The sequence below is a fragment of the Corvus moneduloides genome, chromosome 4, assembly GCF_009650955.1.
Source record: "Corvus moneduloides isolate bCorMon1 chromosome 4, bCorMon1.pri, whole genome shotgun sequence".
NCBI lineage: Eukaryota > Metazoa > Chordata > Aves > Passeriformes > Corvidae > Corvus > Corvus moneduloides.
In genome coordinates this window covers 12,605,460-12,624,950 of record NC_045479.1, presented here as the reverse complement: position 1 = coordinate 12,624,950, position 19,491 = coordinate 12,605,460, and the positions used below count along the sequence as shown (strand labels likewise).

Below are 19,491 nucleotides of genomic sequence, written 5' to 3'. Positions count from 1 at the left end.
CAGTGAAAACGTGCTGTAACCCACTAACCTGACTCAGTCACAGCTGTAGTGTACGACAGTAATCTCCACATTTATTAAACACATGCTCCCTCTGGAGCTGGAGATGATACAGTAACAGCTGTTTTATTCAGGTTTCTGTTTAAGTCATGAGGAAACAAACACAACCTTGTCTCTGGTATAATCCCCAGTGTTCATACCTACTAATGCAATTAAGATGCACAAAGATAAACAACTATTAAATTCTACATAACTTTTACAATCTATTTTCCCTCCCATTCTCTCTCCCTGTTGTTGCCATCATTATTCTGAGTAAGCTAGCACTGAAATCTGACTCACCAAAGTGAAATCAAGTTTTATGCAAAAATAAATGAGGTAAGTTGTACTGGGCATAACATCCTCCCAAAAGACACTAGGACTAAACATAAGAAATCAGTAGGCCTGTAATGAAGACAGTGAAACAAAGCAAATGCTGGGACACCAAGGTTTGCTCTGACTTTAATGTCAGCCTGGCCTCCCACTAGTATAAAATTATTGTTTCTCTGTGGATAATTAACCTTTCTTGTCTACAAGAAATAATAACACTTTGGATGGCAAGCAAACATGCCTTTTGGGAAACAAGAACACAAGCCCCTATCATGAACTCCAATATGGCTTTTAACCACAACTTGTGGGTAGGAGCACGGTGACACAAAACACCCCAAAAACTCTGGGACAAGCACAGTGCATCTCTGGAAGCTGAGAAAATTCACACAGCAGCCAACAATTTTAAGGAGGATACCTCTTATCGGAAGACACCATTCCTCTGCCTGGTGAGTGCAAAAAGGGATGTATTCCTTCCTCTGCTCAACTCCCAATACCCAAAGCCCTTTTTCAACTGTGAAACCATCACATTACTTGAATGTGCTGGTGAGCTCCAAGCATGCGATCAGCACCAGCCCTGCTGGTGTCTGAGGCAGGTGAGCTGGGCCTGGAGGCATCCTTGGGCTTGGTGCTGCTCCCTCCCATCTGAACTCATCCCAACTCCAGTTATGTTCTAAGCACCTTGAGGTGCTGCTCCCTTTTTTCCCAAGGCATTTGAAAACAGGAGGGAAAAGCTGGCAGCAAACTACATGAAGAGCCTTGTGGGTGATGGTTTTAGACCAGCTGAGTCCTTGGAGAGACTTTAGGTAATGTTGAGGACACCAACATTCTGTGACTGCACGTGCATTTTACAGAGATAGAAATGCACCCACACGGCAACGAATGGATCTTATTATGCACAAAGTCAACAAACTTGCTAAAGGGCTTTGGCAAGTCAGTGCCTTTGTGTATGGATGGCAGTGCTGGCTGCGTGGTGTGCCTTTGTCCACTCCAGCCTTGTTTACCAACAGAGGTAATATATATGTTATATAACCCCAGCCACCATTCTGGCTAAATATGTTGATGTGTATTTTTGTGTTCCAACAGTTTCTGTAGCAGAGTTTACAAGTGAGACCTATGAAAGCAAGTAAACAGAGATATTTAAAAAGCCATTTGCTTCCTCACCACGCATGTTTACTGTCTGCAGTTCAGTCACCTCTGACAAGTGAAAGAGATCATTTAGTCTCAGTTCCTTGCTCCAGCATACCCACCTGATGCATTTCTGTGGGGGATCATGACACATGAAACATTACAGTGTAATGTTTGCTGTTATTGTAAATTGACACTTTACTTTTGAAAGGCTGCAAACCATTTGTTCATAAAACACTCTGCAACCCCCACTGGTCTATCTGGTAGTTTGCTTGGGTTTTGTCAGATCTCAAACAATTTTAAGATATTGCTTCAAATTAAACATCCATGTCTTCTATGACATTTTCTTTGTAAACAAGTTAACGCAAATATATTTTCCATGCATATTTATTATATGCACACAGCAATCAGTGTAAAAATCCACTCCCCTAGTCCTTTTGACAAGCTAGGAATCCTCTTTGCCATAAAAACATACTCTTTTCCCCCACTAAAACTATTCCTTAGAATAAACTTTTGCCTTTAGAGTCTCATTTTTCATTTATTTCATTAGTTTCCATCTCAAATAACCAAATTCTTTTTTTATTACAGCTGGGAATTTTTATAATGTGCAAATTGAAATAATGATTGTAGCACAGTACTCTGCAAGTGCTTTTCATTAAGCCTGCAGCTACTATTCCTTGCTCTGTTGGATATCTTTGTGTCAGGGTTAGTTTACGCTGGACAGAAATCTGGACAATTTAAGTTAAAAAGAATGACTAAAAACCTATTAGATAACAACCTCAAAAATGCACTGATTCATGTAGCTTAACTGCATACTCTTGTCATAATCAAAATACTTAATATTATCATGCTAAAAAGTGGACCTGTCAATATATCCCATAGTTTCAGGATTCTGAAAATCAAAATCACCACTGTCTTTACCACTGTGTTTAAGCAGACACACAGTGCCAAAAACACGCTTACATTTTTGAGATGCTGCACTACGACGTTTTGCTTTCTTGTCAACAGAGTGACTAAATTAATACTCTGTGTTCAAGTATGATTTTTGGGTCAGCATTAGTCACTTAAAATAGTTCAGAAGCATTTGTGTGGCTGTTTTGAAATATACAGCATGCTTACATTGTTGATCACCAGTCTCATCTTGCTACTTTGTCATTCTGTGTTGCTTATTGGTAAATGAGTTTGCCAGCATATATTCCCACTGCTGCCAGGGTCACAGAAGCCTGAATGAACACTGAAAGAGTCCACTTAATTGCAAAGATTTATAGCTATGTTGTTTTCTTTTCTCCCTTTCCACTCAAACTTGTCTTCCATGTCTGACATCTATAGAAAAGGGAGAGCTGCTTATTCTAGTCCAGAACAGCAGCAGACAAGGACCCCAGTTCTGCAGGGATTCCTTATTTCTATTGCTAGTGCATAGGCAACAGAGAAACAATTTTTTAATCCACCCTAGGACAGGGTAGTGAACCAAAAAAAAAATCCTGTGTCAATATAATATCAACCATGATCAGTCTGCAATGAAGTAATGAGCTACATGACTGGCAAAAATCCCCAGAAGCTGTGTAATTTACAGAAGTAATGAGCTGTTCATTTCGATTTAAGACCCCATGCTTTCAAAGGTGAAACACAGGTGCACTATTATCCAATAAACAGATGAGAAATTTTTAAGTCCTGGAAACTCAGAAGCAGAAAGTAACCATTTGAAAATCTGTCTCTGCCTGCCCAAAGAGTCTGCTGTGCAAACCAAGTTTAACTTGTGTGTCAAACCAAAGCCTGTTTCTTTGTCTTATTTACGACTCTGCTACAAGTTTGGGTAGCAGAGGAATCAATCAACTCCAACCAACCAGTAAAATGATAGAGATTAAAAAAACACAACCCAACAAACCCCAAACTGTTTCAGCTTTTCTGCTTGAACACGGTTATTCTAAAGAGCACATTTTACACGCTGAAAACTTACCAATGGAGCGATGAATGCAGGTGTGCTGGTTATCACTCAGAAAAAAGCCCTCTTTGCACTGGCATTCGTAGCTGCCCATAGTATTTACACAAATCTGCTGGCACCCTCCATTGTTATCCAGACACTCATCAACATCTAGAAGACAGAAGGAAAAAGAAATGCAAGATAATGTACAGATTCAGAATATAAATCTAGAAGAGTGAGGAATCCACACTGTAAGGAAGGCACACTGCAAATTAAGCTAATGAAGACTACCCAAATCAGTTAATCCAAATTAATCCCTCTAATTATTTTCCCTGCATCCTGGGCTTAAAGTTAACATGAAAAAAAACCCAAAACAAACCCCCAAATAGTGGGGAGAGGAATCCACCCATGTCTTCGTGTATTCTGAGCTGCAAATTGATTTCCAATGCACAATGAACATGAACAACCTAAAAAGGCTGTGACCCCATCTGCCAAGTGTGCTGTTGCACTCTGTCATTCCCACTCCACTTGGAAAGACATACTTCAGGTCTACAGTAATTTCTAGCAGGGGTAGCAGGCAAACACAAAGGGCATTACAGGGTGAAAAGAGCCTTTATAGAGTTCTGGTCTTGGACAGAACAGCATGTTTCAATTACTGGAGTCATAACCCCCTACTTTGTCAGTTTGTTTAATGTTGTTTAGTGAAAAGAAGGCTTCTTAAATCTAAAAGTTCCATGTCTTTATTGTCATTTTAATAGGCAAATATATAAAACCACAAAAGCAGCGTTAGCTACTGGCTGTTTTAAGGGCCTATCCCCCATCACTTCTCTTTGGCATAACTGTTTTTGTGCTGTAGTATTTAACACAGATGTATGCATCAGCATCGGGAAACCACTGCCACTATTAGGTATCTGACCCACATTCAACTTTGCGACTCTCCTGTTTAGCTCATGAAAGTGAATCATATATATTTTTTTGCTTTTTTCTTGCCACTTGAAAATTCCATGTTTTCCTTTTTAATGAAGACTCTTCAGCCAGTTATTTCACAGTATGCGCCAACACGTCAGCAATGGAGTTGGTGTGTGTTTTGCTTTCATTTTGTTTTTGGAAGTGGCAAAAAACCCACAACAAAGCTAAATTATCCACAACACTCCAAACCTCCAAAGAGCTGGAACACCTCCTGCAGAAATTAATTCCTCCAGGACTGGCCACAACACACTGAGGTAAACCCAAGTGCTTTTGCTGGTACACTTGCAGGCAAGGCCAGGAAGCTCTGAGTCCAGGCTGGCTGTGAGCTTGGCTGAGCTGGCTATCGCTGTTTGTGCTGCCTTCGTGTAACAGCAGTTGTGGCTCTTTCTCACAGAGAAAAAAGCTCTGGAGTAATTACAGCAGCACCAGGGAAACCACGCAGTGTCATTCTGTCTTGAACTACAATGCAAGTGTGTAGACAGTCCTCTTTTTTTTTATTTACCAGGAAATGTTAAGCACTGTTGACTCAGATTTTCTGTATCAAAATCCTCCCTGCCCTCAGTTCTTACTCTTTTCCAGATCTGAACATTTTCACAACCCCATCAGAGATTCTGGGAGTGTGTAGGAAAAGGGGAAGAGAAGACTTTCTTTGCCTACTGCTACACAAGAAGGAGGATAAAGAAGACATCTTGGTTAGACCCTTCCTCTGTGAGTCAGCAGGCCTTGCTGCACAATGATGCCTTAGTGCCAACTCAGACTTGATCCTTCAGAACAGCACCCTGGAATCTAGATTCTCCCCTCTGGAAAATTAGCTGAACACTTACTGAAGGAAAGTCTCAGCTGGTACATGCACAAACCCCAAATTATGCTACAAAGTATGCGGTCTTCCCAGAGCTCTGTTTATGGTATCACAAAGTAACTCAAACAGTTGCCTCTCAACTCTGATGAATAATCTGAAATGAATGCAATGATTTATAAACATTTTTTCCTGCTCTTGATAGCAAATGCTAATGATTTACGACTTCCATAAAGAGACAGATCAATTTACCACCAAGTCCCAAATTCATAAGCTAGCATAAAATTATTACAATCAAAACTCTTTAAAAAGCTTTTCTATGAGGAGTTTCTTCCAACTGTGTTCAATTACTTGCCTCAGACTTATTTTAATATGCATTTATGAGAAGGACTTGAAGAAAGGAAACAGACAGGACTACTCTATCTCTATACCTCATGCCTTGCAATGGATCTTGGCCTGATGGTGCAGGATTTACATGTTCTTTCCTCAGGTCTGAGTCCTACCAAGGTCAGGCTTTTTGGAGCACTTTGTATTACTGCAGTCTTAAAAGGCAATATTGCTTACTGTTCACCATACTGAGCAATCTATTGGATGTGGATGCCTGGAAAATATTTACTGAATTATTCACTTGGTAAACTTTCCTTCCAATAAAGTCACTTTATGATCAGCCTATCAGTTTATTAGTAACCCAGTTTAGAGAACAGCATGAAATAGTCTTCTGAAGCTATGCAAGAGAACTCCATTGATTCCAAGAAGCTCAAGCTTTTGTAGATCTGGCAGAGTAATTCCTTAATGTTTCTGAATTTTTTTCAAAGCTCACAAATGAAATACCCGCCCAAGGGCCTATTTCTTTCTTTCTTTCATTGCCCAATTCTCATTCAATGCAGCTCAAGTTATCCACCTGAATGTGAAAACATCGGTAGCACAGCATGGATGAGACTGCATTTTGGACCAGATTTTCTAGAGGTTAAGTTCCACATAAACACCAAAATAAGCAGTAAGGTTTTCGATAAAGCTTTTTTAGCTCCGGTTTTGGTGGCTCTCTAAATGTCAAACATGGCTGTTGACTGTTTTGGAAAAACTGAGGGTAGATTCTCAGGAGCTCTGATTGGTGCCAACTCTGTGTGACAGTTTACATCTGCACCCCAGGGCCTAACGCCAGAGATTTGAAAAAAGTCACTTACAGCATAAAATCCCTTCACTCAAACATCTAGTCTAAGCCCCAGCCAAACCCATTTTAAAAAACTTTTAAATTGACTGAGCAAAAATACAAAGCTTGCTTGGTTTATTACTCTATTCTTACTAAAACAGACTTTTCCTCTTCTTTTAGAACAAATAGACAGGTGCTCTTTCATAAACTTTTACACAAAATCAGGTACCACTGATCTTTCAGGACCAGATTGTCTCTCTGAGGATGGCAGCCTCAAGGTAGCAGGGGCAAGACACCATTCCTTTAAACTGGTGTATGGAAAGTCAAATCCATTTCCTAGCCTCCTCATCTGACGAAGTTTCAGCTTGGCCTCACCACCTGACAGTGTGTGTGCTGATTCCTAAAGTACACTACCCAGTGCTTACAGGAGAGCTGAGTCTCAAAACCCCACTGATGGTGGAAGCTGCAGCAAGACTTCAGGAAGTCCTTACAATCCAAACTCACAAAAGAAAGGAAAAAGATTCTCACCTGAGCTGAGCTCAGATGGATACTCCACATGGCTGCTCCAACCCTCATCCTCAAAAAGAGGATGAAAAACTAGTAGAGTGTGGATACATGTCCATAAGCCATTTTCCATAATGCTTGTCACAAAGAACTGTCCTGTGATTCTGTTTGCCAAAGACAACTGCTGCTGGAGGCACCTAAAATTATCTCAGTTTCCACAGCTCTTACCTGCTCCTTACCAGCACAAATAAACAGCTAAGAAGACAACCAGCACAAATGTCAGAATTGCTGCTACAGAATTTAGACCAGTGACAAGCCTATGTTTGCAGAGAGAGGAGTGCCTGGACTGCAGAGTGGCCACTCCTCCTCAAGGACAACCAGGACCAGGGCCAGAGCCAGCTCAGGGAAAGGCTGGGAAAGAAGGAGGATCTTTCAACAGAGACAGAGAGATAATGGCTGCATAAATGCATACATATATAGCTAAATCTATATCTATATATCAGAAGCATTATGCAAATGAATGCAGATCTCAATTTGCATAAGACCTCTAGCTTTTTGGCCCATTGCCTTCATATAATCAAACTCGTGTTCTGTACCTTAGTAAGATGAGATCCTCCGGAGAGTGGTAGTGTGGAACAGTATCAAAGGGTAGGAAATATTACAGTTGATAAAGATGAATGTTTTATATATTAAATAAACAAATGTTTTCAGTTTCTCATTTAATTTATCTGATGAATTTTTCAAATTAACTTCACTGGTGTTTTACCCTGATGTGGCATAGAGCTTCCTGCAGCTTTTGGCCTTCCCTTGGCTGGAAGAAGATCTTCCAGCAAAGTGTCCTGTTTGGATACTGTGGAGGGGAGAAAGGTCTGCTAAGGGTACCTGAAACCAAAACCACGAGCAGGAAGACACAGAAGTGGAAACACTACACAGAGTCAATGCCAAGAACAGTATGTCCACTGTTTGCTTCCTCCACTGATCTTCTCTTCCTTCCTTCTGATATTTCTCTTTCATGTCAGCATTTTCATAAACACTTAGGTCCCCCAGAAATCTGAGTCTTCAAAATCTCCAAAGCATTTGGGAACCATAGTAAAATGTACTTACTGTAGCACCGAGACTTCTAAAGACAGGACTTTGACTCATGATCCAAAGAGCTGATCCTGCTATTTTTTTTTTCTCTAAGCTACTCTTTGAAACTTTTGGAAGATACCTCTTAAGATACCTATTTTACCAGTGCAGAACATCATGACAGAGATGAAGCACTGATAGCAATACTGCAGACTTTTCTCAAATGCTAGCAACAAAACACCACTTAGGATATTTTCACTTGTAGGGGAAATGATTAGCAACCACACGCTCAGAAAATGTAAGGAATTTTAAAATCACTATATTCTGAATATTTCTACTCAGAAAGCTGGCTGAAAGTCTAATTAAAATAAAAAAAAATCATATTCCTGGATTTACTACAGTCATAGTTATACCAAAGTAACATTTAGCCCAGCATCTCTGACATTTTCCTGTAGTTGCTATTCAGGAGAAGACTATAGAGATGGGACAGAACAATTGCAGGAATGTTCTTCCAGGTTTCAGCCATCACTTTCATACCTATCAACTTTCCTAAATCACTTCCTAGACCATTGTCCTGCTGGTTCTGTCCTGTATGGATTTCTCTAATCTCGAATGAGCCCAACACGATGGGGCAATTACTTCTCCAATTGAACTAAGAGATTTAATTTTATTATAAGTTTTATAAAAAAGACATACTTTTGTTTATTTCTAAGATGCTGCTTCATAGTCTGGATGAATGCCCCCAGATTCCACTATTGTGAGAAAGAGTAAATATTCATTCACTACTTGCCCTTTCTGCATTTTTGTTGATCTTACAAATCCCCCTTAGCCTCGTACTGTCTCTCTCATCTATTCTGAACCCTGAAGCACAGCAATATACAAATAAGATAATTACAGAAACAATTCAAATGACTTCAGTGTATCATGTTTAAAACAAAATGTGTTCATTTCTACAAGTTAACCTTTAATGACAGCAGCATTTGGAACACACTCTTCTCACTTCTCTAACCCTCCAAGTACCATGATGCTCTGTTAGAGTGGGTGTCTTGGAAGATGGGATCTCAAGATACCCATGTAAGCCCAAAGTGCAAATCTGGCATGTAGGAGTGGTATCAGATCAGAGGTTGCAGGCAGGTGCTCCTGCTGGAACGCTCCTACAAGCAGCGACATGTTGTGAAGGTAGGGAGGGTGAACCCTTGCAGCAGCTGAGGGGCCATGGAAACAAGAATCACTGCTACTTGAAAGAGCTGCCAACCATCTTCCCTAGACTGACTTTATATGAGCATGCAGGGAGAAATATTAGAAGCAAGAGACATCGCAACCTAGGTATACAGCATTTGTATCTCCAGCAGATCTGAAATCAGACTTCACCAAAAATTTAAAAGCTGGGCCTAAGTTTTCTATTATTTGCACATGAAGATAGATTCTACTTTTTGTCCCCTTCTTTCAGAAACTGAAAAATCTGGTGAAGAAAAGGAGAAAGAGCACCACGGCCTTGATTTCAATGCTTCCTTCACTCCCACAGCTGCAAAAGTATTCACTAGAGCCCTTGCTGAGAGAAGATCCACTTGCAGAAGATGAATCCTACATAGTCTGTGTTTACTGAACTAGACATAAAAGAAAAACCCCAAACCAACAAAATGTGTGAAAAACTGCCTTTCCCTGGAAAATATAGCACATTTTACAGAAGGGAAACATAAAGAAGCAACCACAAGAATGCCTCTGGGTGATGAATACTAAAATCATTCTAAAATGATTGATTAATTAATTGATCCCTAGAACCACTCTTTTCTTATGTACAAAGATACAACACTTAAAGTGATGGCTGTGATCTGTCCTGGAGAATTCAGTGTTTTAATGGGCTACAGTCACCTATCCCCTCAGGACCCACTGACTGGGCTTCTTGTTTGCCTGCACAGCTATAGATGTGCACAACTTGAAAAGGATGCTTCAAATCTTTTCTGTAGCTATTTTGTGACACACAGTGGAACGCCTTAAATTTCACAGTACTCAAACACAGCATAAATGCAGCTGCAAAAGACTGCTTTGCTCTGTACAGCCTAGGAAACATGCATGTAACTCTACAGTTTGCTATATGTGATTTCTACCCATTTGCTGAGCTGAAGGTATCAGCCCCATGGATATTGAGTGGATGTTGCATCAAGTTCAAGTCTCTCGATGTCACTTGTTACTGGGCACCACTCTCTGTCCTCTTAAGACACCAAAACCCTTTCCACAGCTTTTAGCATTTCCAAAACAAACATCCAAATCTGTGAATGTGACTTCTTAGTTGTAGCTTCTATCCTTCCACAGGTGGCCTCTTGACAACAGAACCTAAACACAACAAAGCTCCTGCTCAATTATTTATTCATATTATCCACTCTTTTGATTAAGGTTTTAAAACAATTTTGTGTGAATTTGATCATGCCTTTCTTCATCTGTGCCACTGTCTAGCAAATGCCAGCAGCCTCCAGCTTGGCATGAAGCTTTTTCTGTGAGGCACAGACAACCACAGCCTCATTAGTGTAAGCTTGCAGTTCCCACTGACATCTATTTATATGTAGGCACTCCAAGTGGCAAATGCTGGACTAACAGTACTCCATAAACTAGTGGAGGGAAGCTAACTACAGATACCAACAAGCAGCAGTCCAGATCAACTGAAGGAAAAATCTGACATAAGTGAAGTAAATGGTTTAGTCTATTATCATAATGCCCCTTACTTTGTCTGGTCCCTCAGCATCATTAGCTGCTGCAGGCTGAACTGAACTATCCTTCTTCCAGGATAACTACTGCTTATACCTGCTTGCTTGTACATTTACTTATAGACCCTACCAAGATTGGAAAAATGATGTTTGGGTTAACTCGAAACTGCTTTTTGTTGTTGTTGTTGTATTGTTATTATTGTTATTATTGTTTCAATAATGAAAAAAAGATTTTGCTGTGGGTCAAACAAACCACGAAACTTGACATGAAAAATGAGACAGTATCTCTATCCCAAGTTGGTAATATTTTCCAGGTCTATACACATGAAGCATGGTGTTCCTGAGCTCTGGTAATAAAAGCCCAGAAAATGACTAGATTAATGATTTTCATTGGTATCTATAAGTAACACAGTTAGGGGCCTCTCTAGATTCAGATGAGTGATTTTACCCTAAGCACTGCAGCATCCAGTGGGCTATGAAGTCATTCTCACTCTCTATATGGATAATACCTGAGGTCCATGAAAAGTGGAAGTAATGGGAGAGTCTCAAGCACAACTTTCAATACAGTGAAATGAGAACTATGGCAGGAGTTGAAAAATATTGGCTTATTCAGGCAATTTATCTTAGTCAGACACATATTTACTCATTAAACTTTTAGGGAACAGGAAAGTGCTGAAAATGTTGTGTAAGTGCTGAAATTGTTCCTGTAGGTCATATCAAAACAATTACATTTTCCTGAAAGTATCTCCATTTTTGGTGAAAAGTGTTTTATAAACACGGCCTCAGTTTCTGAATAGTTTCAGAGAATGAATGCTTCATTTGGCACAAAATGTTTGGGCAAATGGGCATTTTTGTCACCTGGGAAATGAGTTCAGCATTTCCACTCTCCTAAACATGAGCAACACAAATCCTAGTATTTAGAACAAATATTTTCTCTGAATTCTCTGACATAAATACCTGAAACATAAAGATCTTACAGAAAAGAGTAATTTTTTTTTTTTTTAATATGAAATGGCAACACAAGCCAGTTGTGCTGGATCACACAGTACAAAGCTGGACTGGTTGGTTGGGGTTTTTGGACTACCTGGTTTTAAGAAAACAGTTGGACACCTGCGCACCAGCTAAGCAGCAGCCATCCATTAGAATATGTAAGCTGCAGTAAGTTGTGTTAGTGCTAAGCAACTCAACAGATGGACACATCAGCCACATTCACCTCTTATAAAGAGAGACCAGCATTGCCCTGAGCTGGGAATTACCAATGAAAAGCAACAGCAGTCAAAAAACCTGACTTCAGGAACATCATATTTGTGTAGAGAAGGAATGAAATTAGTAAGTTTGGAGCTGGCTTGGTAGTATAAAGCCAACACAAACGAAGAACCCAAAATAAATCAAAACAAACAACCACCTTAAAACTCCACCTTCCCTGTAAAATTCACCAGAGCTGTATATTCTTCTCACCGGGACTTGGGAACACATAAATGGATTTCTCTAACAGCTATATAACAGTGTGCAATTTTTTAAGAAAAAAACCTAAGAATTCTTACTCAAGAGTACACTGAAGATCATCCAACACCTCTGCTCAGGAAGGGTCATCCTAGAGCATATTACTCAGGATTGTGTCCACATGGCTTTTGAGGGTCTCCAGGGAAGCAGACTCCACACCCTCTCTGCGCTTCCAGCGCTCAGTTGCCTGCACAGTAAAAAGCTTCTCCTCATGTTGCTCATGGAACACTTTCTGTGTTCCAGTTTCTGCCCTTTGCCTCTTGTCCTACTTTTTGGCACCACTGAGAAGAACCTGGCTCCGATCTCTTATCAGGACACCCTCTATGCAGAACTGACAGACATTGATAAGATCCTCTCTTGATCTTCCCTTCTCCAGGCTGAATAGGCCCAGCTCCCTTAGCCTCTCCTCATACAAGAGATGTTCTAGTCCCCTGTTCACCTCCACAGATCTCTGCTGGACCCAATCCAGTAGATTCTTGCACATAAATTGATCTATAAATTACAGGAATGGTGCAGAGCTTTCTGTGGGCAATTTATTTCACTGAAAGCCTTCTTACCTTTTACTCTGAGATATCCAGTGTTGGTTGTACAGAACCTTAAATCAGAGGGAAAACTATTTACATGTTAAGACAAGTGGACTGACCATCTACTGACAAATTCTGCAACTTGAAAGCCCTAAGGCTGAGGTCCCACTCAGACACGTAGCCTGTGTGAAATGATGAAGTGGACACTTGCTGGAACCCACTCAAAGCAAAACTCAGTCCATGCCTGGGGTAGTCATGTCATTTCAGAGCACAAGAATGAGTATTCACATTCTTTCAATGTGCAGTCATTGACAGCCTGAGCCTGTGGTCCACTCCGGTTTTACAGTTTGGAGGAGTTCTTCAAGTTATTTTTGAAGTGAGTAAAACCAAGTCTTTTAGACTCCCCTAACATGTTCATACAGGGAGTTTCAGAGTTTTTTTGTAAGTACTGAACAAAACTTGGTGACATATAGCCACTCTCAGGCCTGTTAAAGAAACCACTGCAGTTGCACAGGCAGCAGATGTCATGACTCATATCTGTTGTGCACATAGAAGTTTTGATTAACTGGGACCAGAGTGCTTAGCATCTTATCTAACTAGCCTTACACAATTGGCCACATGCTAAAAATCCCATCCCCCAAAATCCTTAGTCAGGTCCAGAACCCTTTCACTGCTGCCATACTAGTAATTTTTACAGAGTTTCTGATTAATTTCAGAAGCAGTTTCTTAATTATGCCTTCAAAACAACACAAATAATCAAATAAAGTTTCTCAACTTTTTCAAACACTTCTGCTCCATCCTATGGCACAATATGGAGTCTTATTTATTTAACAAAGTATATTTTAATTACAGAAACACAGAACAGACAGGGTTGGCAGGAACCCCTGGAGATCATCTAGCCCAATACCCTTGGCTGAAGCAGGGGCACCTGGAGAAGGTTGCACAGGATTGTGTCCAGGTAGGTTTTGAATCTCTCCAGAGAAGGAGACTCCACAGCCTCTCTAGGAAGCCAGTTACAGTGATCTGTCACCTTCACAGTAAAGAACTTTTTCCTTATATTCAGATGGAGACTTCCTGTGTTTCAGTTTGTGCCCCTTGTCCCTGACAATATTTGTACACATTTATAAGATCCCCTCTCAGTCATGTCTTCCCCAGGCTGACCAAGCCTTGGTCCCTCAGCCTTTCACAGAACCCATTTGGTTCCTCACAGGACAGATGCTCCAGTCCCCTCATCATCTATACAGCCCTTTGCTGGCCCTGCTCCAGGACCTCTATGTCCCTCCTGTCCTGAGGAGCCCAGAGCTGGACACAGCACTACAGATGTGCCCCCACAGGGCTGAGGAGAGGGGGCAGGATCCCTCCCTGACCTGCTGGCAATGGTCTTCCCAATGCACCCCAGGATTCCATTGGCCTCCTTGCCCTCAGGGCACTGCTGGCTTGGGTACAGCTCACTGTCCACCAGGACCCTCGGGTCCTTCTCAGAGCTGCTCTCTAGCAGATCACCCCAGCCTGTCCTGGTGCCCAGGGTTGTTCCTGCCCAGGCGCAGGACCCTGTTTCTTGAACTTTGTTGGGTTCTTCTCTGCCCAGCTCCCCAGCCTGTCTGGGTCTCACAGAATGGTAGCACCTTCTGGTGTGCCAGGACACTCCTTACTGTTTTTGATCACAGCAAATGTGCTCTGCCCCTTCACTCAGGGCCTGATGAGTAAGAGCAACAATACTGGGGCCAGTACTGACCCCTGGGAGCACCACTGGCTACAGGCCTACAGCCAGACCCTGCAGTGCTCTGCTGTTCAGTCACTTCTCAATGCGCCTCACTGCCCACTCAGCCAACCTGCACTCCCCAAGCTCAGCCACGAGGATGTTGTGGGAGACAGTGTGTGAAGTCAAGGCAGAGAACATCCACTGCTCTCCCCTCATCCACCCAGCCAGTCATTCCATCACAGAAGGCTATCCAACTGGTCAAGTGTGATTTCCCCTTGGTGAATCCATGACATAAACAAAGGGATCGAGGGCACCCTCAGCAGGTCTGCAGATGACACCAGGCTGAGGGTGCAGTGACAATCCAGAGGGACCTGGACAAGCTCGGGCAGTGGCCCATGGGAATCTCATAAGGTTTAACAAGAGCAAGTGCTGGTGCTGCACCTGGGTCGGGGGAACCCCTGGGTTCAATCCAGGTGGGGATGAGCAGATGGAGCAGCCCTGGCAGGAGGACTTGGGGGTGCTGTGCGTGAGAGCTCAACATACCCCAACCCAGAACCCCCCCCGTGCTGGGCTGAGCCCCAGCGTGGGCAGCAGGGGAGGGGGGATTCTGCCCCTCTGCCCCACTCTGCTGAGACCCCCCTGCAGGGCTGCATCCAGCCCTGGGATCCCAGCACAGGAAGGACAGGGAGCTGCTGGAGCCAGTCCAGAGCAGGGACACCAAGGGGAGCAGAGGGATGGAGCAGCTCTGCTGGGAGGAAAGGCTGAGGGAACTGGGATTGTCATGCCTGGAGAACAGAGGGGTCCAGGAAGACCTTATTGTGGGCTTTCAGTAGTCGAAGTGGGGCTACAAGAAAGCCAGAGAGGAGCATTTTACAAGTGCATGGAGTGATAGGAGAAGGGAAAATTGCTTTAAGCTAAAGGAGGGTAGATTTACATTTGTCACTATGAAGAAATTCTTCCCTGTGAGGGTGCTGAGGCCCTGGCACAGGTTGCCCAGAGAAGCTGTGGCTGCCCCACCCCTAGAAGTGTCCAAGGCCAGGTTGGATGGGGCTCTGAGCAAGCTGGGATAGTGGAAGGTGTCCCTGCCCATGGCACGGGGTGGGACTTGATGATCTTTAAGGTCCCTTCCAACCCAAACCATTTTGTGATTTTATGATTCTTTTCCTCCACATGCTCAGAGGTAACATCCAGGATAAGCGGTTCCATTGCCTTTCCAGGGATGGTGAGGCTGACTGGTCTGTAGTTTCCTGGGTCCTCCTTCTCACCCTTTTTGAAGACTTGAGTGAATTGTTTCTAATAATTTTCTTTCCATATCTCATAAGGCCTCTTAATAATAATTTTGCTTTAATCCCAAGCATTCCAAATTTCTCTAAGCTATCATACTTGTAAAGTATGTCCAGTGACTTTTTAATGAGTAATTAATATTATTATTTGATGCTAGCTACAGTCATCAAAAAATTCATACTAAAATATCCTGCCATGTCCCCTTCTGCTCTCTTTTATGCAAAATTATGTCTTATGCTCTGATCCAACTCTAGTAAGGAACATGTACACAGGGAATATTTTTGAGATGCTTGAAAAGGAACTGAAGTTTGCAGAAGGTAATGAAAGCAGTAAAAACAACCTCTACCTTGGTCTTGTAGTTTGATTCAAGTTTGTACATTGTACACTGAAGTCAAAAGAATAATGTAAAGATGCAGAAATTCATGGAGAGTATTAGACAGCAAAGGCAGGGCAACTATGGAAAGCTGAGACCTAAATCTACTTAACAAGGAAATTCACCACCAACTTTCATCTAGGACTCAATTCCTTACTGGAAAAGAGTTAGGTTTCATTTTCTAATACAGGTCAGCACTATGTAGCAGATATTCTTCGTGATGGCTGTTTCTTTCACTGTATAAATCATATTGTTTATTATAAATCACACTGCATTCTAAGCATAGCTCGACAGTGACTCTCCTTGAAATCAGAAGATCAGATGACTTCTTGTCTGATGTCTTTTGTAATCCAAATGAATTCAGTGTTTCAACTGGATCTGTGTAATTTCTAGGACTGAAAAAAGCACCATTGCATTAGGGAGGGCTTGAAGGCCATACACACTAACACACCTCATTATAGGCTGAAACCCTGCACCCTCAGGTGAAACACACATTCTCCCTTGGGTTTAAGTAAGGTTGCTAAACATGATGCAGCTCCCAAAGCTTTGATAAATTCAATGTATTTTATAGTTTTTCCCTTAAGGTATACATTGATATCGGCCACACTGGCTCAGAAATTTGCTATTATGAGAAAGTTAAGATGAATTAAGAAAAGATACAAAACTAACACAAATCAGGTAAAGCAGTAAGGATGCAGGATATCTGAGCTTGTTGAACCACGACACTATCTACAGCCATATCAGACCAACTAAGAGCATCCATATGGGATTTAACTTATATATATCTTAACTTCACACTCTAAGCTGCTCATTCTTTACTTTCCTGAGTGTTCAATGTAGAGAAATCTTTCCTGTGATTGATTACCTCCTCCAGGGAGTAAGTACTTGGAAAAAAAAAAAGAAAAAGGCTCAGACAACAAGAAGACTTGCAGAAACAAGAGACTGAGATTGATGCTGCTGTCACACAGCTCCCAGTTTCCTAATTTATTATGACAGTCTGAGAATCTAACTTCATAGCTGACAGCCACCAAGATTTATTCTACACTTTTGATTATTTCCCCATACCTAACAAAAACCTTTGGTCTATGCTGATTTATACTCTCACTTGTTTTGGTACTTCTCAGATCACATTGGCTTAAGAAAGCAAACTTATGGCAAATTAACATGTAAAGAAAGTTATATCCCATTTGAACTCCAAAGATTAATGTGGGGTGACCAAACATTAGAGTACTTTTAAAGGGGGAAACTTTATACAGAAACAGAAAAAGCAAGATAAGGAAAGCAGTGTGTTCAGGTCCTAGCTTCAGAGAGGGCTGGATACCAAAGACCTTTCCATTAATCACAAAGAGAATTCCAGACTTTTATGGATTTTGGAAGATCATCAGAACTAAGATACCATAATCCCATCTTGAAAGGGAGAGACTTAATTGAGTTCTCTGACTGCCTGCTACCACTTGGCACCATGGAGACTTTCACAAGATGCAGGCAGCCAAGTAACAAAAGCAAACACATATATATAGAAGTTGCATGTAAACATCTAATACAGAATTGTCTCCAGAACATTTGCACCCTAGCTATCCATATTTTCTCAGCACCTAGTCATCAGTCAGCACAAACTGCAGAATAGCAATACATGTTCTAAAATCTGATTCATGCTACTGTACCACGAAGACTGAATACTTTAAACTGTTGTGATGAATCACAGCTGTTCTTATTAACCTAATGTACAGACCAAACAAGACTGATAAAATATCTAAAACCAAGGAATATGGTAAAAATCAGTTCGCTGAAGAAATATATCAGAAAACAACTTTCTTTGTCACTTAGGCTTGCATCTGAAAACCAAAGAACTTCAAAAAATGTTTTTATTCTGCAAGAACACATTTGTCACTAAAAGGCAGTCTGCTGCGCAATTTGCAGCATGGATTTGTGTGAACACACTCACTGCAGCTTGTCTTGGGAAGGTTCGGTAGCTAAATACCAGAGGCTCCCCACTGCTCAAGGTTCTTACTACTCCCTAAGGACCTGATCACTGCCTGTCATCTTTTGCAGGAATTCAGAGCTCACAAGGGTTTAAAACACACAGATACATCTGTTGTTAAACGTTGCATTTTGACAATTCTCATCTTGTCTATAAATATATATATATTATACATTCCCATTCCCATCTTGTGGCCTGGACCCCTCACAGTCAGAACAGCCCCTTGCTACTCAACCACTGAGATCTGATTTGGGGTCTGGCCTGCTTCTTTTAAGGCATAAACCACCTGCCAAGTCCCAAAATTCTGTTCAAGTACAAATCTGGAAATAAGTAAGAACTTCAAGATTTAGATTATTAACCTTCTTGACAAAATACCATAATTTTACATTTGTTTTCATAAAAAATGAAGAGTTATAAAAAGAAGGCTATTGGGTGGATTCAACCTTCCTCCATCTGCCAAGGAGCTTGGAACTACTAAGAAGCAAAATCTGGAAGAGAGTTTATGACTGATAATATTATTAGAGGCCTTGTTAATGTGCTAGAGAAGGACAACACTTAACTGTCAGCTCACCTAATAGTCTTCTGGAACTAGGAAAGAAGGGGAAGGAAAACTGGAAGATGGCCAAGGAAATGAACCGTTTTTCAGCTCCTCTTTAAAATATTTGTTTTTATGAAACTAAAAACAACTTTCCAAAAGCTGTTTAGTTTTATATTAAAAATGTTTGCATTTAAAAAAAAAAAAAAATCTATTTGAACTGTCAGGAAACATAAGGAAAAACAAACATTAGGAATACCAGCATTTTCCTGGAGTTTAAGCAAGCAACAATTGTGCACAGCTGTTGAGATAAGAAGAAAAATACAGCTAAATTAAAAGGAAGACACTGGTCCCTTTAATCATACCAGTGCTGATGCAATCCTGAGTTATGTGACACTTCTGGACAAGATACATCTGGTAGCTTTAGGAATGATTTCTCACACATTTGCAACTGTCCTCCCACTTCATGTTGACAGTCAGATTAGGCCACAATCCCAACTCCCAGTGTGTACATTTGAACAGCAGGCTAGGAACAGGTAGATTTTGATTTCTAATGGGTTTGGGTTTATTTTGAAAAAAAACCCAAAAGCATAGAACACTGGAACATTTACTGAAAGATGACTGAATGCTATGCTATGATATGATATGATGTGATATACATACATTTAAAAGTTGGACTCAATAATCTAAAGGTTAAACTCAATGATCTTGGAGGTCCTTCCCAACCTAAATGATTCAGTGATTCTGTGCATATGCCAATGTTAGTTTTGTCATCTGAATCAGATTACAGATTACTACCACCCAGCCACGAATTAAGCCTACATGCCGGGGTTAAACCTCTTCTCTCTTAGAATAAGCCAAGAGATTTTAAAAGAGCACTGCAAAACAGGCACTTGGGTTTAGATCTTAACCTCAGACCTTAGATGAAACAAAATTATGTGACTTCAAACATGAGCTTTTATACTGATTTGAGATTCCAAGGTCTATTTTA

At 41.1% G+C, this 19,491-nt stretch overlaps 1 protein-coding gene across 2 annotated transcripts in view; it reads right to left on the bottom strand.

The window, feature by feature from the left end:
* The window catches only part of SCUBE1 (signal peptide, CUB domain and EGF like domain containing 1), a 194,734-nt gene that overhangs the window by 139,545 nt on the left and 35,698 nt on the right, over positions 1–19,491 (bottom strand). For both annotated transcript variants that reach the window (XM_032106283.1, XM_032106284.1), the window contains exon 4: positions 3,446–3,580. In XM_032106283.1, the coding sequence (XP_031962174.1) occupies positions 3,446–3,580 (135 nt within the window). The remainder of the gene's footprint in view (positions 1–3,445; positions 3,581–19,491) is intronic.